At 41.9% G+C, this 18,704-nt stretch overlaps 1 protein-coding gene across 5 annotated transcripts in view; it reads right to left on the reverse strand.

Moving 5' to 3' along the window:
* The window catches only part of rad54l2 (RAD54 like 2), a 67,168-nt gene that overhangs the window by 19,316 nt on the left and 29,148 nt on the right, over nucleotides 1-18,704 (reverse strand). Inside the window, exon 1 of one of the 5 annotated variants that reach the window (XM_068733452.1) lies at nucleotides 16,653-16,994. The exons of the other annotated variants lie outside the window; for them this stretch is intronic. Coding sequence (XP_068589553.1) covers nucleotides 16,653-16,686 — 34 coding nt within the window. The 5' untranslated portion in view covers nucleotides 16,687-16,994. Of the gene's footprint in view, nucleotides 1-16,652; nucleotides 16,995-18,704 lie in introns of those variants that run through there. 5 annotated transcript variants of the gene reach the window in all.

Raw genomic sequence — 18,704 nt, forward strand, 5'->3', positions numbered from 1 at the left:
GATGAACGATACTGCGTGGTTTGTTAAAGTCTTAAACAAAACACAATCCTTGTTTCTAAAGAGACAAAACAAAATGACCTCTGGCTGCCAATATTATACAGGGGAAAGGCTGAGTATAATAACTCAGCCTTTCCCACTTTCAAAAGTCCACTATTGTAGTCACTTATCAAAGATCAAAGAATAAAGGAATTGGTCAAATCTATCTAAAAATGGTCGAATGTCTTTCTATACACACATCTTTACAGCTAGTCTATCACAACTTTTTTTCGTCTTTTTAGAGCTGCTGGCGTTTTTCTAATCAGGCATGTTTACTGCGTTTGAAATGAAAACTTCCACCAAAGTGGTTTGACTCATTCAAGATGCAGTATTATTCTCTCTCTCTCTCTCTCTCTCTCTCTCTCTCTCTCTCTCTCTCTCTCTCTCTCTCTCTCTCTGGCAGAGACACACTGAACCAGATCTTAGGCTTATGTAAGAGCTGGATCATAAATATGGACGGCTTATGAAACACAAGACTGGACACAAACACCGACACACGCACGAAGAAATGCATACAAGACATGTTCACTGCATGACACCTGGCAAACGCAAACACACACACAACGCTGGTGATGAGCTCGCTGCGCGTTGAAAAACAACTTACATAAAACGCATCTTCAGTTCATCTACGTGATAACAAACTTCTAGAGCTGGCTGCTAATGACACCAGCCTGTCTCAGCAGTTAGTGTGTGTGTGTGTGTGTGTGTGTGTGTGTGTGTGTGTGTGTGTGTGTGTGTGTGTCTTAGAGTGGCATTTCAAAACAGTTCACTTGCAATCATTGTGATATCAAGTTAGTTATTGCCCGAGAAGAAAAAAAAGAGTAAAAAGAGTTATTCGATCACAAACGTACGTTACAAAACGTACGTGCCTGTCCTCGTGTCTGAGAACAGGCATATTTTCTAGAGGTTGTTTTTCCAGACTGCCCAAAATCTTGGACCTATGAAGACCTCTGTGCAAGATTCTTAGCCATGCTTCTCAGTGTCACTTCATTTTTTTAAATGCCCTGCTAATGAACAAAAAACAGGACTGGAAACACAAAGCGCTTTGGTTGAAGGACAGATGTTTCTTCAGGCTTCAGATAACATTTCTATTGAGCTAATAATGAATAGTCTTTTCTTTTTTTAACCTTTATATTTTTAGAAATGACATAACAATCAAAAACAGATCATGAGTTCTTGTCAATCACACAGTGGCATCTTTCCACGGTTTACAGCTTATTGCTCGTGCTAACCTGCACATATTTCATTTTCCTGTGCACTATATGATTCGATTTTTCAGGAATAAGCTTCTAGACATTGTGTGCATCGGACAGTAAATGCACAAGCTTTAATGAAACTGGACACAAGTTGAATAGTTGTAATATCAGTTGAAGATAAGTTGAAAGTTATTTCGCATAAAGTTGTCCCAGATTTGATTTACACATCCCTGTTGTACCCCTGCCTCCCTCCAACTCAACCTTACAGAACAGTTATATAACCATTCCTGAAATGCACAGAGCCTCCACGCACGCACGCACGCACGCACGCACGCACGCACGCACGCACGCACGCACGCACACACACACACACACACACACACACACACACACACACACACACACACACACACACACACACACACACACACACACACACACACACACACACACGCACAGGGAGCACTCTAAAGAGACACTCAGAGAGCAGACAGGAAGGGAGAGAGGAGAAAGGAGAGAGATGAAAGCGAGGTCATCATTCAAAGAGATGCACTTCAGAGTGAGAGGGGGTGGACACACACACACACACACACACACACACACACACATGTACAGGTGCACACACACATTAAAAAAACATGGTGGTGACACACACAAAAACAAGCACACACAGACATGGTTATAGGAAGCAAGACTGTTTCCTCTGCTTGGGTCAAGAGGAAAGGGAGCGATAAGAGATAATATTATAACATAAGAAACCTGTTTCCGTTTAGCGACTAAGAATTCTGTACGAGGTTTCTGATTTATGGGAGTGGGTCGGATGGAGCAGAACGGGCCATTAGAAGACTGGCTGCAGTTACTGACAAGAGTTCAAACATTTAACAACCACTTTAATGGTTTTACCAGAAACGTTTATCTGTTTCAGAAAAAGATAAGGACCTCCGGTTGTCTTTGAGAGCAGCTGGAAGAGGAGACACACTCGGAATCAGGCTGATATTAGGACGTTCATGTCTCCGGTTATTTGTTTTTATTGGTTATTGACATTAATAGTTTACTGAAAATGTACCCCCCCGTTGCATTTTATAGTAGAAAGCATCAAAGAACACAGTACATTTGTGTCTATTATCATGATGTGTAACTACAACTTTATAAATATGAAATATTTACAACAAGCAGCATAGTCACAAATTTGTTAATTTAAATTCTGAAATGAAGCGTAAAAAAGAATAAAAAAATCAAATACATGGAAAAGGAAGATGTCCCGTGAGCTGGGGGATTTTGTGCCATCACAAGACTTCCCAACTAATAGAATTGATAAAAAAAAAAAAATGAAAAAAAAAACAGCTTTGAAAACACTTTCTCCTTGGGGAGCCTTTTAGCACATTATGAGCAGAGAGTGGGGACAGCTTATACAACAAATGCACAAAATACCTTATATAACTAATGAATCATTCCATACTTGCCACTGAGGACCCAAGAAAGCAAAACTGGAATTGTGCCACAGACACACACACACACACACACACACACACACACACACACCTCCAATCGAATCAACCGCTCAGGTAAAAGGCGAGTCATGCACATTACGTAACGCTATAATTGCTGATAGTCTGAATTGACAGTAAAGAAGTGTAGTAAACTCCAGGAGTGGGTTTGAGAAGTTCCTAATGATGTTTAGACACTTTCTTCCCACCACTACATGTACAAAACAAGACGCCTTTCAAGCCTACAGCAGAAGAGTGTTTTTCTATTCTCATGATAGAAGCACTTTGCGAGTGGTGAGGAGAAGATGCGAACAGGAATTTAAAGCAAAACAATCGTGACAATGCGTCGGCAAAACGAGACGATAAAGTGTGAACGCAGTCAAGCCGTCGACCTGCGTCACCACAGGCGAACACTGAGCAGAGAAGGTGTCTTGATGAACTGCTGAGTCATCATCAGTCAGCAAGTGTCACAGAGAAAACAAGCACCTGCAGAACATTTTCTGAGCCATTAATCTGTTGTGTTGGACACTCCCTGTGGGTTTGAGACTTGCTGCTCCTCACAAAAAATGTGATGATGAAATAATTCATCATTGTTCGTGTGTATGTGTGTGTGTCTGTGGGGTTTCAGTGGGGAAGTTTCTTTGGCGACCACAAGGTTATGTAACTGCATCTACGTATACATTAACTGTTTATATAACTCCTCGCATGGCGCTAATGAACACCGCAACCATGTAATAGCCCTCTGAGTGTGTGTGTGTGTGTGTGTGTGTGTGTGTGTGTGTGCAGTGTTTCAAAGAGAAGAGAGAAAGAGAGAGACAACAGAAAAGATGCAGCATAAATATACCGCATATGAAAACCTCACAATGTGTTGTCCCATCAACTCCTCTGTGATCAAACTAGCATTACTCTTAGGTGTAAAAACCCTCTAAAACCTCACTGGATAAATTCATGGCTTTGAAAAGTGATACAAAGCGTTCACTCAACAGTGTTGGAAACAGCTTGAGACGGCACTGAATCAGGTTTTCTCTGGACTCCTCAGGAGCAGATGGATGAATGACTGCCCTCGAGCTCCAAACACCAGGAAAGATCTAAAATCTGGAAAGTTGTCACACAACATTTCCCCGATCTGCTCCATTAATAATTCTAAGACAAAGCCGTCTGTGGGTTCCCCACTGAGATCTGGTTTCTGAGATAACTCCAAAGCCACTGAATTAAAGATCCACTATTTTAGGTGTGTGTGTGTTCTGTGGTTGTTTCCTTGACAAACAAATCCATCTGTTAAGGTCTAAACTCTCCTGCTCTCTGCTCCTCGTCCCTGTGAGTCACTGACCTACATCCTGAAATCAATCCAACGGCAGAAGTGGACAGTCTGTCTGTGTCACGGCCCGCTGTCCTCCAACCGTCTACGTAAACAGATTATGGATGACGGCGGACAAACGCTGCGGAGAATCCTCCACGTCATACATTTCTCACACAAAAAAGAGGTCAAACTGTTTGGTTATCCAACACAGGCGGGGCGGGCGGGGTGGGATTCTAGGAAGTAGACAGGAAATGGAGGGAGAAACAATTCTTCGTAAGAGGGCAATTTCTGTGGTTTCCACAGAGTAACATGAATCAATTTTGTGCCCCTCTCTACTAGGAAGCATAAATAAATACATCTACTTACTTACTTAACAAGCTTTGGAAAATTTTTAATGTGAATTGTGTAATAGCTGACGTTTGATAAACCAATAAGAGGGCAGCTTTTGATGCAAAACACGAGTCTGAGGCAACATGCCAGGCTTGAGATGAGGTGAGGTTCACACCTGCTGTTAGAATGCGTCTCGAGAGACGCTTGATTTTGAAAAATAAAAACAATCTTCGTATTGGTCTGTGTTTATTTAGAAGGTCTAGATCTTTAAAATCAGAATAAATCTTGCTTAAAAAATGGATTTTTAAAAATCTGGGTACACAAAGTTTTAAAAATACAATGTGCAACATAAGCGTTTAACATTATTATTATTGTTGTTATTAATATTACAACAATACAAGCTGGACCCTGTTCAAGTTAACTGGTGGTCAGCCTCTTCTTGCAGCAGGAAACACAACAACCTTTAAGGTGTGTGGTGGACATTGAATTCAGGTTACCTTGCGCGGGAGCTGGATTCTCGTTATGTCACGAGATCCCGAGAGAATCACGGCATCACATATCAAACAAAAATCCATCTGGTCAGGCTTCAACTAATGCCGTTGTGTCCAAAAAGCCAGAGCATGGAACGATCAGCGTCCTGCGAGGAGCTAAGGGCAGATACAGGTGTGGTTTCAGACAAACAAACAGGACGTATATGTGAACTTAAAATATGTTGGCGATTTCCTTAATTTATCAAACAGAATCACAGACAAACCAGCCAACAAGGCAAAACACATGTACAAGCAATTCTTAATGCATAAAGGCAAGAAGGTTAAACTGAAATGTGATGGCAAAACACAGACGTCAGAGAACGGGGATGATTTTATTCTTACAGTCACCAGCCGATTCAATTGTGTTTGAATGAGGAGGGGTCAACATGACTGAAACGGATCCCTAACGAGTTCAGTAGGTTCAGAGTCGAGATCAACGTTCAACAATCAAAACTTGTCTCACTCTCCCTTTTATTTCCACCTCGACGCGGCTCAAACGGTTGCTGCACACAGTAAGACAAACTGCTTTATTAAGAGTCCCGTATATACACTCATACAGATACACAAACAGACAGACAGACAGACAGACAGACAGACAGACACACACACACACCAAGTCTCACTCAGACAGGGAGGCCACCGACAGCGAGGCTGGTGGCGAGGGGGGACGCTTATGTAACCGCTGCCTCTGGCTGTTACACAACCAGCATGTTCACAAGAACCTCACGTCCTGTACGCAGGCATGCGCGCACACACACACACACACACACACACACACGCGGAACACACTCGAAGGAGAAAGAGCATAGTGGCATTTAAAGACCATCTATACTTACAGACACACACATTCAAATATACACACAGTGGCAGATATGCAGGGATGAGTGTGTCTGCCTGAGTATGCGTGCGTGACTGTGTGCGTGTGTGTGTGACTGTGCGTTTTATGCCTCTCTCCGGCTGTTGAGAAGAGTTCATAATGTTCTCTTACTTTTATGACCCTTTTCCAAACTGCAGCAAAAGGAAAAGTGTGGGAGATGATTTGAGGCGGACAGACTGGACAGACAGACAGAGTGATGACCATATAAAGAAGATAAACACAAAAAACATCAATATACTGTTTTTAGATTCCATTTCAAGTTAATAATGTTTCGATTCTATTTCCGGTCAATTATATTTTCGCTTTAAAAATGACATGTAATCAATCAATCAAGTTTAAATTGTGATCATAATAACAAAAGACTGCTAGTCCTCGTCTATCATACGAGACTAAAAGAACAGCCTTGGCAGAAGTAAAAATGACGAACACTGTTTGATCTATATAATAATAATAAATACACTTCCACACATTCTTGTTTCAACTCATCACAGTGTCTGCAGGGGTGAACTGAGGATAAATATCCCAAAGATCAGACTTTGAGACATAAAGCGCAGGCTTTGTGAGGAGCCCAAACCAAGAAATACTTGTGGTTTCCTTCCCGAGACAAACCGAGATTAATCTGGGTTGCATAACTTGCTTTGAGAAAGACCACTGCAGCTCTGGACATGACACCACCCACCCACCCACACGCCCACACGCCCACACACCTCTTATATAACAGGCTGCCCTGAATGAGTTATTAAGGCCGCTTTATTAGAGCGAGGCAGGTGAGTTATGAAACCCTGTGTGTGTGTGTGTGTGTGTGTGTGTGTGTGTGTGTGTGTGTGTGTGTGTGTGTGTGTGTGTGTGTGTGTGTGTGTGTGTGTGTCAGAGAAATGACAAACACGACACAGACGGGAAGAAAAAGCAAGAGAGGCAATGACTGTGTGATAGAGGGAGAGAGCAGTAGAAGGGTGAGAGGAGGTGGAATGCTCACTTTGTAGGCCAGTGTGTCACTGCTGCTGAGGAAGAGGAGAGAGGAAGAGGAGGACACACACACACACACACACACACACACACGCACACGTCTGGAGGCTGCCACCCATTATCCCTGTGCTGGTCATACTATAGCCTGTTACATAAGCTCTTGTTGGCTGCATTCAGAACACGGCATGTACTTTCAGTCTCTGATCAACCTCTAAGAAATCTGACCTAACCAAAAACAACACACCCAAATCTTTACAGCTCCGCAATAATGTCTGTCATAATACATCAGACTATACACAGGCATTTCACTGTGTCTGAATCCGTTGGTGCATCAGCAGATTCAGAGGTTGTTGTAGCTTTAACTGCATGCTGACCTCAAATAAGTGGATTGTAAGTCTTAAATGTATTATGTCTTTTACTTAAGTGACAATCAGGTGTAAGACCAGCTTGGTGCTGATATACTGAATGAACAGAACTGTAAACAATTGAAATTAAAGAAGGGATTTGTAGACATCGGACACAAATGGACGTTCCGCCACCTGTGATGTATTTACAACAGCATTTCTGTTCGGTAACTTCTTGTCGACATAGAGCACAACAGCAGGTGACGAGTTACATATTTGTTGGAATGCTGATTCAGCATTCCAAGTATTGTTCTTCAAATCTTTATTCAGTGTGGCTTTGTGGCACAAGGCAGTAATACTGCCTGTGCCAAAGCACACTGACTGTAATCCTGCGGGCTTATTATTCAGTGTGGCTTTGTGGCACAAGGCAGTAATACTGCCTGTGCCAAAGCACACTGACTGTAATCCTGCGGGCTTATTATTCTTATTATTATTCAGTGTGGCTTTGTGGCACAAGGCAGTAATACTGCCTGTGCCAAAGCACACTGACTGTAATCCTGCGGGCTTATTATTCTTATTCTTATTATTCTTATTCTCCATCTTCCACATCAGAGTTTGCCGCAAAACTAGTCCCACAGCGTTGCCAACACCTGCTCAAAAAGTAATTCAACACGTGCGGCTTGATCGGGAATCGTGAGCTATGACCTTTATAAGAAATTCGTCCAGCGGTTTCCCCGAAAATCGCGATCTACGATGAAAAATCGGCCCATTGACTTGAATGGGATTTCGGCGTGAAGAAAGCAAAAAAAACATTTAACTTTGGACCCATATTGACCAGCCATACTTTAACGTAGAAACATGATTCAAAGTTTAAAACGTAGACAAATTGATGGACTTTATTGAGCCAAATGGACATTTTGCTAGCTAACATAGTTTTCATGAAGTCACCGATTTAGCTTCAGCAAAACTTTGGGTCTGTTTGAGATTTTATAATGGGTGTGTATTGCGCAGCTCGTTAAGTGCTAGAGTGATGACATCACGGTCAGAGTGAAGCAGAGCAGGAAAATGTTCTGTGATTTTTCCAAACAAATTGCTCCCATTCCCACAATTTTTACTCTTTATACACCATTTTTGGCCAAAAAGCTTGGAAATCTTGTGCTGGTCGCAACAAAGTGTCTATGGAATCCAACGGACTTACACATTTGGCTCAAACAGCCGTGGAGCGACATGAATTCCAACTGACCGCTCCATTAGACCCCATGTTAAATCAGAAAAGAAATTTGTCAAAGAAAGCAGACGGTACCAGTTTTGTAACTTGCGCTGGCGCTCACATTTATAACACTACGAACATAAAAAACATACCAGGGCGTTCGGCAGAGTCTTATCTCTCTCACGGTGCACTTATTGTATTGATTGGACTCATGGTTTTGGTATAAAGTGCATTTGTTTGACAGGTGTTTTCCAGTATTTTCTCATGAAAAGTCTGCCAAGCTCACAGGTGTTCTTAATTCAGCTAATTACTGATGTTTATAAACAAAGACTCACAGACTCTCCAGGCCCTGCGTCGTCACCATGGCAACCAGTGACACGCACGCACGCGCTCTCTCTCTCTCTCTCTCTCTCTCTGTCTGTCTGTCTGTCTGTCTCTACACAGAAGGATTTACAAATAAATGTGACTCACAAATGCACGCAGAACAAATATATTTCTGCATTTGTATGTATTTGTGTGTGGATGTTTTCTATTTGTTTGTGGATTTGTGTGTATTTGTTTGTGGATCTCTTCACATTTGTTGGTGGGTTTTTTGAGACTCCCCTGCCTGGCCGGATTCACAAATACGTTTTTTTTAACATGGACCTATCTGTAGCCAATCAGATGTCAGCCTCATTTTCAAGCAATCACATGAGCGCAGCTCCCCCCTCCCCTCCCCACGAGGCTGCCAGCTGTGTTCACACCGAACGCAGGGCGAATTATTTGCGTGATGAGATTACATACAAAGTCTTTGCACAGACGCAATGAGACTGCAGTGATGCGAATTTTGCGCGGCGCGTTTTGAGCGACGCGTTTGGGGCGTTTTGAGCGACGCGTTTGGGGCGCTTGGGGCGACGCGTTTGGAGCGACGCGTTTGAGGCGTTTGGAGCGGCGCGTTTGGGGCGACGCGTTTGGGGCGATGCGTTTGAAGCGACGCGTTTGAAGCGACGCGGTTGGCGCGATGTTCCTCCTGTCATCACTGACGTCCTGTTGTTGTAGAATCAGGAAGTACAAACTGTAGCCATCTGTGTTCACCCAGAGCTCTACGCAGGGACGTGCGGTCAGGGTGTGATGATGAAATGTAAAAAACAAATAATGCTAAAATAAAATAAATATTAATATTTCTCTACTGATCTGTGCTATAAATGTAATTTCTGTATTATTCCAAACATTTTTATAATCAAAATCTCTGAATTAGCACATGTCCTGTTCAAACAGAGAGGAGACAGTGAGGTGAGGCAGTGACCAGCTGTTCCTCACCTCAGACTGTGAATCCCTCACTAACTGGGTTGAGCGCGTGCCTTTTGCTGTCTCATTCCTGCACACACTGTAATATTTGTAGACACTTTTATTATATGTCCTTTCTTTCCATAGAATAGGTACTGTATTTCACGTCTGTGTAGAACATATTTAGTGTTGCTGATCTGACATTAAGGGGAGGCAAACACTACTCTGCCTCAATGAAGGGTGCGCGAGAGCCCAAGGCTCGGGTTTATTGCGTCAATTAACACAGAGCAGATCGACCCAGGCAGGAAGTCAGACACCAATAAGGGATAGAGCATCCGTTAAGTTTTCAAAATAAAAGCGTCAGCTTTAACTTGGTTTAACTTTTTCAAGAGTATGAATCTAAAATGCAGAAAAGAGAGAAGCATTATCTCAATCGAACCTCAACGATACTACCGGTAACATCAGCGTGTGTGTATATATTGCAACGTCTTCGGGCAGTAGAAGCCACACTGTCAAAATTTCTTGCGAAATTTTCTAGTTCAGTGTGGCTTTGTGGCACAAGGCAGTAATACTGCCTGTGCCAAAGCACACTGACTGTAATCCTGCGGGCTTATTGTTGGAATGCTGATTCAGCATTCCAAGTATTGTTCTTCGAATCTTTATTCTTCAACTATTTCTTCCGTACGTATTTTGGCACTTAATAACGTCCACATTTCTTAAGCTACAGAAACCGTTCAAATATGAAAATGTTCAGCTTTCTCAGGAGAGGGGTGCTATGTCTTTTTATGTTTCTAATCTTTCAACTTTTTTAATTATTAAGCATTTTGCAATTTTTTTTTGAATGGGATGCCTATGGAGAAACTTTTCAAATCCTCTTAAACTTGTTCAACTTTCAGATCATTCTACTTCCTCATACTTTCAGCTACAGACACCATTTAAACGTTCAAATGTTGAGAAAACCCTGATCAATGATTGTATGTTATAATCATTTTGATATCTTTTATACTTTTTGAGCTGTAGCAATTTTGCTTTTATGTGTTTTTCAGTCCTTTTCTGCTTTTATAATGGGTGTGTATTGCGCAGCTTAGAGTGCGTGATGTCATCGCTAGAGTGAAGAGAAGCCTGAGATTTCTGTGAAAAAAATATTTGTCTTTTGCGACTGACTCCTCAATTTTCACTCTACATGCATAATTTTTGGATGGAAACGTAGCTAATCTTGTCCTTGTCGTAGACATATGACTATGGAATCTCACAGATTTACACATTTGGCACAAAAGCCTTTACTTGAGAGGAAAACCAACTTTCTCCTCCATAGACCCCAATGTTAAAACGTACTTCAAAAAAGTCTTGCACAGACAACCGTACCCCATTTCTAAATCGCCATTGAAGCCACTTTTTTTTACACTACAGACACAATTTTTGCATGATCTGTTCTTCAAGTCATCCTCCCTCTCGAGTATTCATTTTGGAGCAATAGGGGCTATGGTTATGGTGTTTTGGGGGTTTTGTTTGACAGGTGTTTTCCAGTTTTTTTCTCATGAAAAGGCGGCAGGGTCACAGGTGTTCGTGCTTGAGCTAATTACTGATGTTTATAAACACACAGACTCACAGACACAAGCCTCTCTCTTTCTCTCTCTGTGTGTCTCTCTCTCTGCGTGTGTATCTCTCTCTCTCTGTGTGTCTCTCTATCTCTCTCTGTGTTTCTCTCTCTCTGCGTGTGTATCTCTTATACAGTCATTCAGGTATTAGAGACTTTTAGAGGACCCCCCCACACACTCACACACACACACACACCATTTTAAAGTACAAGCCCCACCGAATGAATTCCAACTGAAATGCTTTTGATGAAGCCTGTCATTTAATAACCTGTTTGTGTTTATCTAACATTATGATTCAGTCTCCTCTCCTCCTGTCTAACCCACCCAGCCCCACCCTTTCAAAATAAAAGCCCCATGGATTAACTGTATTTAAACATTAAGCTCAAAATGAGGCTTTTTTTGTTGAAATAATTAATGTTCTTACTAATACAACTACTACTACTGCTGCAAATATTTCTAGTATTACTACTACTGCTACTAATACTACTTCTACTACAACTTTTGCTGTTGCAACTATTACCATTACTACTACTGCTATTATTACTACCACTACTGCTAATACGACCAGTACTACTATTACTTATACTACAACTGCTACTACTACTACTACTACTACTACTGCTGCTATTCATACTACTACCAGTACTAATACTACTACAGCTATTAGTATGAATGCTACTAGTATTTCTACTACTGCTATTACTGCTACTTCAAATACTGCCATTACTATTACTAATACTACTACTTCTTCTACTACTACTACTGTTATATTAAATACAACAACCACTGCTACAGCTATTACTACAACTACTTCTACTACTTCTTTGAATTACTAATACTTCTACTACTAATAATACTTTTACTACAACTTCTACAAATATCACTACTGCTGACATTTTTTAAGCCACAGAAACCATTCGAATATCAAAATGTTCAGCTCTTTCAGGAGAGGGTGATATGACTTTTCATATTTATAATCTTTACATTTTTGAATTATTAAGCTTTTTGCAATTTGTTTTGAATAAGATATCTATTGAGAAAATCTTCAAATCCTGTTAAACTTTTTCAATTTTCAAAGCCTTCTTCTTTCTCATACTTTCAGCTACAGACACTATAGTTAGACGTTTCAACTAGAAGGGTTTTCAGCAGTGCAGTTTAAATGCTTTCGGGCTTCAACATTTTTCAAACAGGTACTCTCTCATTTCTGTATTTTCAGCAATGTTTTTTCCATGGGAACCAATGACACACACACACACACACACACACACACACACACACACACACTCTCTCTTTTTCTCTGTCTGTCTGTCTCTCTCTACATACTCAGTACATATAACTGTCTGTCTGCCTCACTCACTCACTCAGTTCATATAACTGTCTGTCTGCCTATCTCTCTCCCACACTATCAGTCCATCTAACTGTCTGTCTGTCTGTCTGTCTCTCTCTACACACTCAGTACATATAACTTTCTGTCTGCCTCACTCAGACAGTTATATGAACTGAGTGAGTGTCTGCCTATCTCTCTCTCCCACACACTCAGTCCATCTGACTGTCTGTCTGCCTGTCTCTTTCTCCCACACACTCAGTCCATCTAACTGTCGGTCTGCCTGTCTCTCTCTCCCACACACTCAGTCCATCTAACTGTCGGTCTGCCTGTCTCTCTCTCCCACTCACTCAGTACATATAACTGTCTGTCTGCTCTTCTCACTCAATCCAGATGACTGTCTGTCCTCCTGTCTCCCTCACTCACTCAGTACATATAACTGTCTGTCTGCCTTTCTCACTCTCTCACACTCATTCATTCAGTCTCTCTATCTCTGTCTTCCTGTCATTCTGTGTTTCTCTCTCTGTCTGTCTTTCTGTCTCTCCCTCTCTCCCTCTGGCTCTCTCTCTGCTACCACTACTGCTGCTATTCATGCTACTACCATTACCAATACTACTACAGCTATTAGTACGATTGCTACTAGTACTAATACTACTGCTATCACTTCAAATACTGCCATTACTATTACTACTTCTTCTACTACTACTACTGTTATATTAAATACTATGACCACTACTACAGCTATTACTACGACTACTGATACTACTACTTATACTGCTTCTTCTAATTACTAATACTTCTACTACTAATAATACTTCTACTACAACTACAACTTCTACTACTACATATATCACTACTGCTGACATTTTTTAAGCCACAGAAGCTGTTCGAATATCAAAATATTCAGCTTTTTCAGGAGAGGGGTGATATTTTTCATATTTGTAATCTTTAAACTTTTTGAATTATTAAGCTTTTTGCAATTTGTTTTGAATGGGATATCTATGGAGAAAATCTTCAAATCCTGTTAAACTTCTTCAACTTTCAAAGCCTTCTTTCTCATACTTTCAGCTACAGACACCATAGTTAGACGTTTCAACTAGAAGGGTTTTCAGCAGTGCAGTTTAAATGCTTTCAAGCTTCAACATTTTTCAGACCGGTAGTCTCTCATTTCTGTATTTTCAGCAATGTTTTTGCAATTCATTTCAGCTTTCAGCATTCCAACGCATTTTCAGCAGGAAATGCATTTTCTAGTTCAACTTGAACTTCAATTATTAAAGCATTCAGACGATGACAGTGTTACATCTGACTCATTGTCTCCACACAGAGTTGCAGCTCTCACCCTCTGGGAGAAGATTCAGGTCAGCAGGCTGAACCCTTATAATAAACACACATTCCTGCCTTTGTTCATTACAATTCTCAACAGGTAACGTAGGACATTGGCCATGGGGGTTGTGTGTTGGTGTATGTTTTATTGACTGTGGCACTACAGGCCCTAAGGGGACATTAAAAGTATGTCTTATCGTAGCAGAGGGATTAAAAAAAACAATATAGTTAGAGATGAACTCTGCACTTATGGGGATGTATAATCTGTACGACTAAAAAGCCTGAAGAGTGAGAGACAAATGGAAAGAGCAGAAGAAGAACAGTGGAGGGAGGGGGGCACAAAGGGAAGGGGCATTGTGCAGCGCTGAGATGAGGGGAAAAAAGAAAAAAAAGAAGCCATCGCCCAACAAAGAGAACTTAAAAAAGGAGGATATTTATATTGAAGGAGAACAAAGAAAACAGTTGTATGATGTGACGGGGGGGGAGCAGAGAGATCTAAAACCTTTTAGACGTTTAGGGAAGAGGGAGTTAGAGCCATGTGGCTGGACTGGCAAAGCCCACATCCTCTGAGCTGTGGCATTATGAAAGCAGTCAGGCTACACGTGTTCCCGGCACTCGGCCCGATCCGGCGCTGGTCTGAAACTGTACAGGTTGTTCCTGCCCGGTATGCCAAGGCCAATTACAACTGAACAGCGTGTGCCATAGAGAGAGAGAAAAAAGAAACGGTACAACAAGATCCTTCCTGTTATATTGCACCACAGAGCAGTTAATTGTCTCACTTTCTTTTTTTCTTTTCACAATAAGCGATTCGTCACTGATGGACAGATTGTACTCACAGGAAAAACACACACACACACACACACACACACACACACACACACACACACACACACACACACACACACACACACACACACACACACACACACACGAGAGGACAGTGTGTTCTTTTAGCCTTTAGTGTCTCTTTTCACAACCAGCCAAACACCCGGAGCAATCCCAAGAGTTACGGGCATGTATTGTGGACATTTGTTATTTTCTACATTCAGGATCCATGTGAATGCTCCTCTGAACAGATGCCAACACGGTGAGAGGCAGACACGGCGGAACACGGTGCTCCCTGAGCAAAACCTAAACAGACGACGACGTGTTTTTTCAGGAATACATTTCTTTTTAAAAATCTAAATTATGACCCGATGATCTTTTCAGAAACATTTTTGTTTGCATAGTTGTTTTCTTGTCATGTCATTTACTGCAAATGTTGACATACAGCTTTAATTTGTGAGTGTTCACATCTATATTGGGGGGGAACACTGTAGGACATTTAATACGAGGCAACAGGAAAAAACAGGTCTGTGAGTGTGTGTGAGTGTGTGTGTGAGTCAGAGGTATTGGACGGTCAATTTACAACTATGTTTATTCTGTTTATGTTAACATGTCCATGTAGTTGAGTGCCCTAACATCGGCAGACGGTGCATAAAAAGGCCTGTAATTCTCGCACCCGTCAATTAAAGCTGAAAATCAGCTGTTTGGATTTGAAGTTAAAGTTCAATGTGCGGAGTCAGCAGAAGGAATGGCACCGTCCTACAATTTAGAGACTGCACTTCACAGTAAAAAGACATCAGCAGAAGAAACCTGCAGAGTCATGCTAAATGATGCACAAAACAATGATCCGTTCTGCATACAGGCATGTTACTAAGGTATTAAAAGGTGTGTTTGATGAAAAAGTGACAAAAAAACAAACATTTGACTGTAATGCAGGGTTTTTGGCCTCACATTACCTGACATGAACCTTTACGGTGTAAATTCATGTCACAAATCACTGCATATAGCATTAAAATATTTAACACTTCAGTCTTTTTCATGGTACTCTTTCTTTAGGTTTTGCTGATCTTTGAGGAGTGAAAACATGAATAAATGAAGCATATTACATGAAAAGAAACGGCTTTATAGATTTGACTTTCATCCATCCAGACAGACTGCGGCGGCGCTGTGTCCCCGCCTGCCTCCTCACACGTTCACCCCCATAACCCGCTGGTCGGATGAGCCATATGTTTTCCTATCTCCACATGCTCACACTTCCAGCATGGCCCAATCCTAGCCGGGTCCACCAATCACACAACGGCATTGGTTTAGGTAACCGTAGAGACAGCCAATGGGAAACACGGGTCTGAGACCACAACGAGAGAGAGAGAGAGAGAGAGAGAGAGAGAGAGAGAGAGAGAGAGAGAGAGAGAGAGAGAGAGAGAGAGAGAGAGAGAGAGAGAGAGAGAGAGAGAGAGAGAGAGAGAGCTGGCCACGCATGGGAGAGACCGGCTGAAAGATGGCGGGAGGGATGACTGGGGGAGAAAAAGGGGAGAAAAAGGGAAGAATAGAATGGAGGGAGCGGGGAGATGGACGAACGTGAGTTAAAGGAGAGAAGATGTGAAGCGATAGAAGAGAGAAGAGAAAACACAGATACAAGGAGATGGATGGACCGTGCATGCTTAAGCAGGTATGGATCCAGTGTTACACAACAAGGTTAAGTAACTTGACAGGCGTCAATCAGCTACTGCACATCCTAGAAACTTCTGAGATGGTTGTAGACATCAAACACCTCCTTTACTGCTCATCACATCCTCTTTTACCCACATTCATCTCCTCGCTGGATGCTGATGGAAGTCATTACCTCATAAGATGCTTTCTCTGCAGCATTTCTTCCTGTCCCCCGTCCCAAACCTTCCTGCACCCTCTTGTGTTTCCTCTCTAAGCTACTTCCAGATTTTTCCCACCCATCCTTCTTATTTCTATCAAACTTTCTGATTTTTTTTCCTCGACGGTCAGGGATTCGTTCCTTCGCCGGGGGGGGGGGGTGATGTCACCTACCTGCGAATGACTCCGTTTCGTCTAGGAGCAGCATGGTTATCACGTAAAGACGAGAGTCCTCCTTCTCAGCTTTCTTTCTTCCTCTCCTTTTTTTATCTCCTGCTGTCAATCTCACAGAAAACGCTTCCTCTTTCAAGGAAAAAAACTTGAACAGCAAAGCGGGAGGTGTGTTTCTCCTCTTCTCAGCCTTGTTTTACACTCAGCCAGTCTTTGATGACTGACTGCCTCAGTGACTACTAGCCGACCGCTCTGTGTGCTCCTCTCTGGTAAAATGCAATGAGAATGTGAGGCAGAGGCATGCAGGAGGGCTGGCAGTTGAAAAACTTACATAACCCTTCGTGCTGAAGCCAGGACCCCACTGAGGGGGGACTCATACAGCCGATGGTCCCTTATCCCCTCCCCTTTCTAAAACCACACCCAGGAACACAGAGCATGTACGGAAGCAGCCGCCCACACATTCATGCGGCCCGTTTGTGTGTTTGATGGTCAGTAAATAAATACATTTAAGTACACACACAACTAAATTTGAAAGTATTAATATGTGTCCAATATTAACAGTACTCATATCTCACACTGCAACACAAATTCTGGGATGAAGAATTTGATTGTTTTAAGTCAAACTAAAAGCCTACTTCCTCTCACACATGGACGCTTGTAAACGACAGGGGAGGGGGGGGCTGTGCTGACCCAGACAGACGACAGCTTGTACGTGTGTGTGTGTGTGTGTGTGTGTGTGTGTGTGTGTGTGTGTGTGTGTGTGTGTGTGTGTGTGTGTGTGAGGCAGAATGAAGGGCAGAGAGGAGGAATGTGTTTGAAGAAATGTGTGTCAAGGTCCCTGAAAAACCCCGGCTCACCAACTTCAACAAAACTCAAGTCACAAAGGTTACATGATCCATGCTGAACCGTTCTCTAATACTTGGTGGTTATCCTGCTGCTAAGCTTAGAGGTTATTGAGCAAATGCTGGATTTTAAGTAGTTTACTCTTAACTTTGTCTTGGATCTAATGTGTCAAACAATCGCTTTTAAAAAGCAAAATGCTCACAACTGTTTCCTCCACTTGTTACTAAACGAGATCTATGCCAGTTAAGGCCTTTTCTCACTGGACAAAAAAAAAACAACCTCTAATACTCAGCTCTGATCAGCATTGATGTGAAGATGACAGACGCCTCTTTTTGTCATCTCAGACGTTAAACACGATTCACCACAAAAATAACAAACAGAGGCTCTTCCACTGGCAACGTAAAAGGAGTCTTGTTCCCATGGTTAAAAATCCCACATATACGCGCTAATTTGAGTGCAAAAAGAAAGGTGGAAAAGTGAAACATAGTTTTCTAAAAAACAACAACAACTAAACCATATATTCACTTCTGCGCATCTGGAGTTACTTTAGCACCATCCTAGAATCACAAAATGTACCTTTTTTTTTTTTTTACAATGTTTGTTAAAGTCTCACACAAACTTTGTGGTGTTTTATGTTTGCTTGTTAAAATAAATAAGCAGATGTATAACAGCACGCTGACAACTGTACATCCATCTAAAGAGAGTACAATATGTCCAGAGGCAAATTTGTCGTATTTCTGCTACAAATGAATCCAATTTGTTCTAGTTTTCCACAGACCTGAAGGAGCACTGTTATGAAGGGTTACAGGAAACACTTCGCCCTGGATTAAATGGCTCATTGCTCCAACACTAGAAGCTGCTTTCAGTGGCAAAAATTGATTTTGAATGGAATAACAGAGATCAAACTAAATTCAGGCTTCTTCTAGAAGCAGCAACCTAAGTCGTCATGCCAGTGTTTGCTTAAAAGGGGACAATTTACCCACATGAATTGTGTTTCTAAAGTTGTTTGGGAACAAGGACAACGACTGCATCCATTTCACAACACGCCTTATGAAACCTCCGAGCTCTGCTCTGCCTGAGTAGCCCGGGCCAGAAACTTGGCACGGCGCTACATATAGGTCAGTGTGATAGCTGTGCCGGCATACATGCACTTATAAGAAGACATACAGCAGAAGAGATTTCAGGACTAAGAGAGATGACAAGAAACCCCAA

The sequence above is a fragment of the Cebidichthys violaceus genome, unplaced genomic scaffold (assembly GCF_023349555.1).
Source record: "Cebidichthys violaceus isolate CVI_PGR_0920_01 unplaced genomic scaffold, fCebVio1.0.p SCAF_6, whole genome shotgun sequence".
Taxonomy (NCBI): domain Eukaryota; kingdom Metazoa; phylum Chordata; class Actinopteri; order Perciformes; family Stichaeidae; genus Cebidichthys; species Cebidichthys violaceus.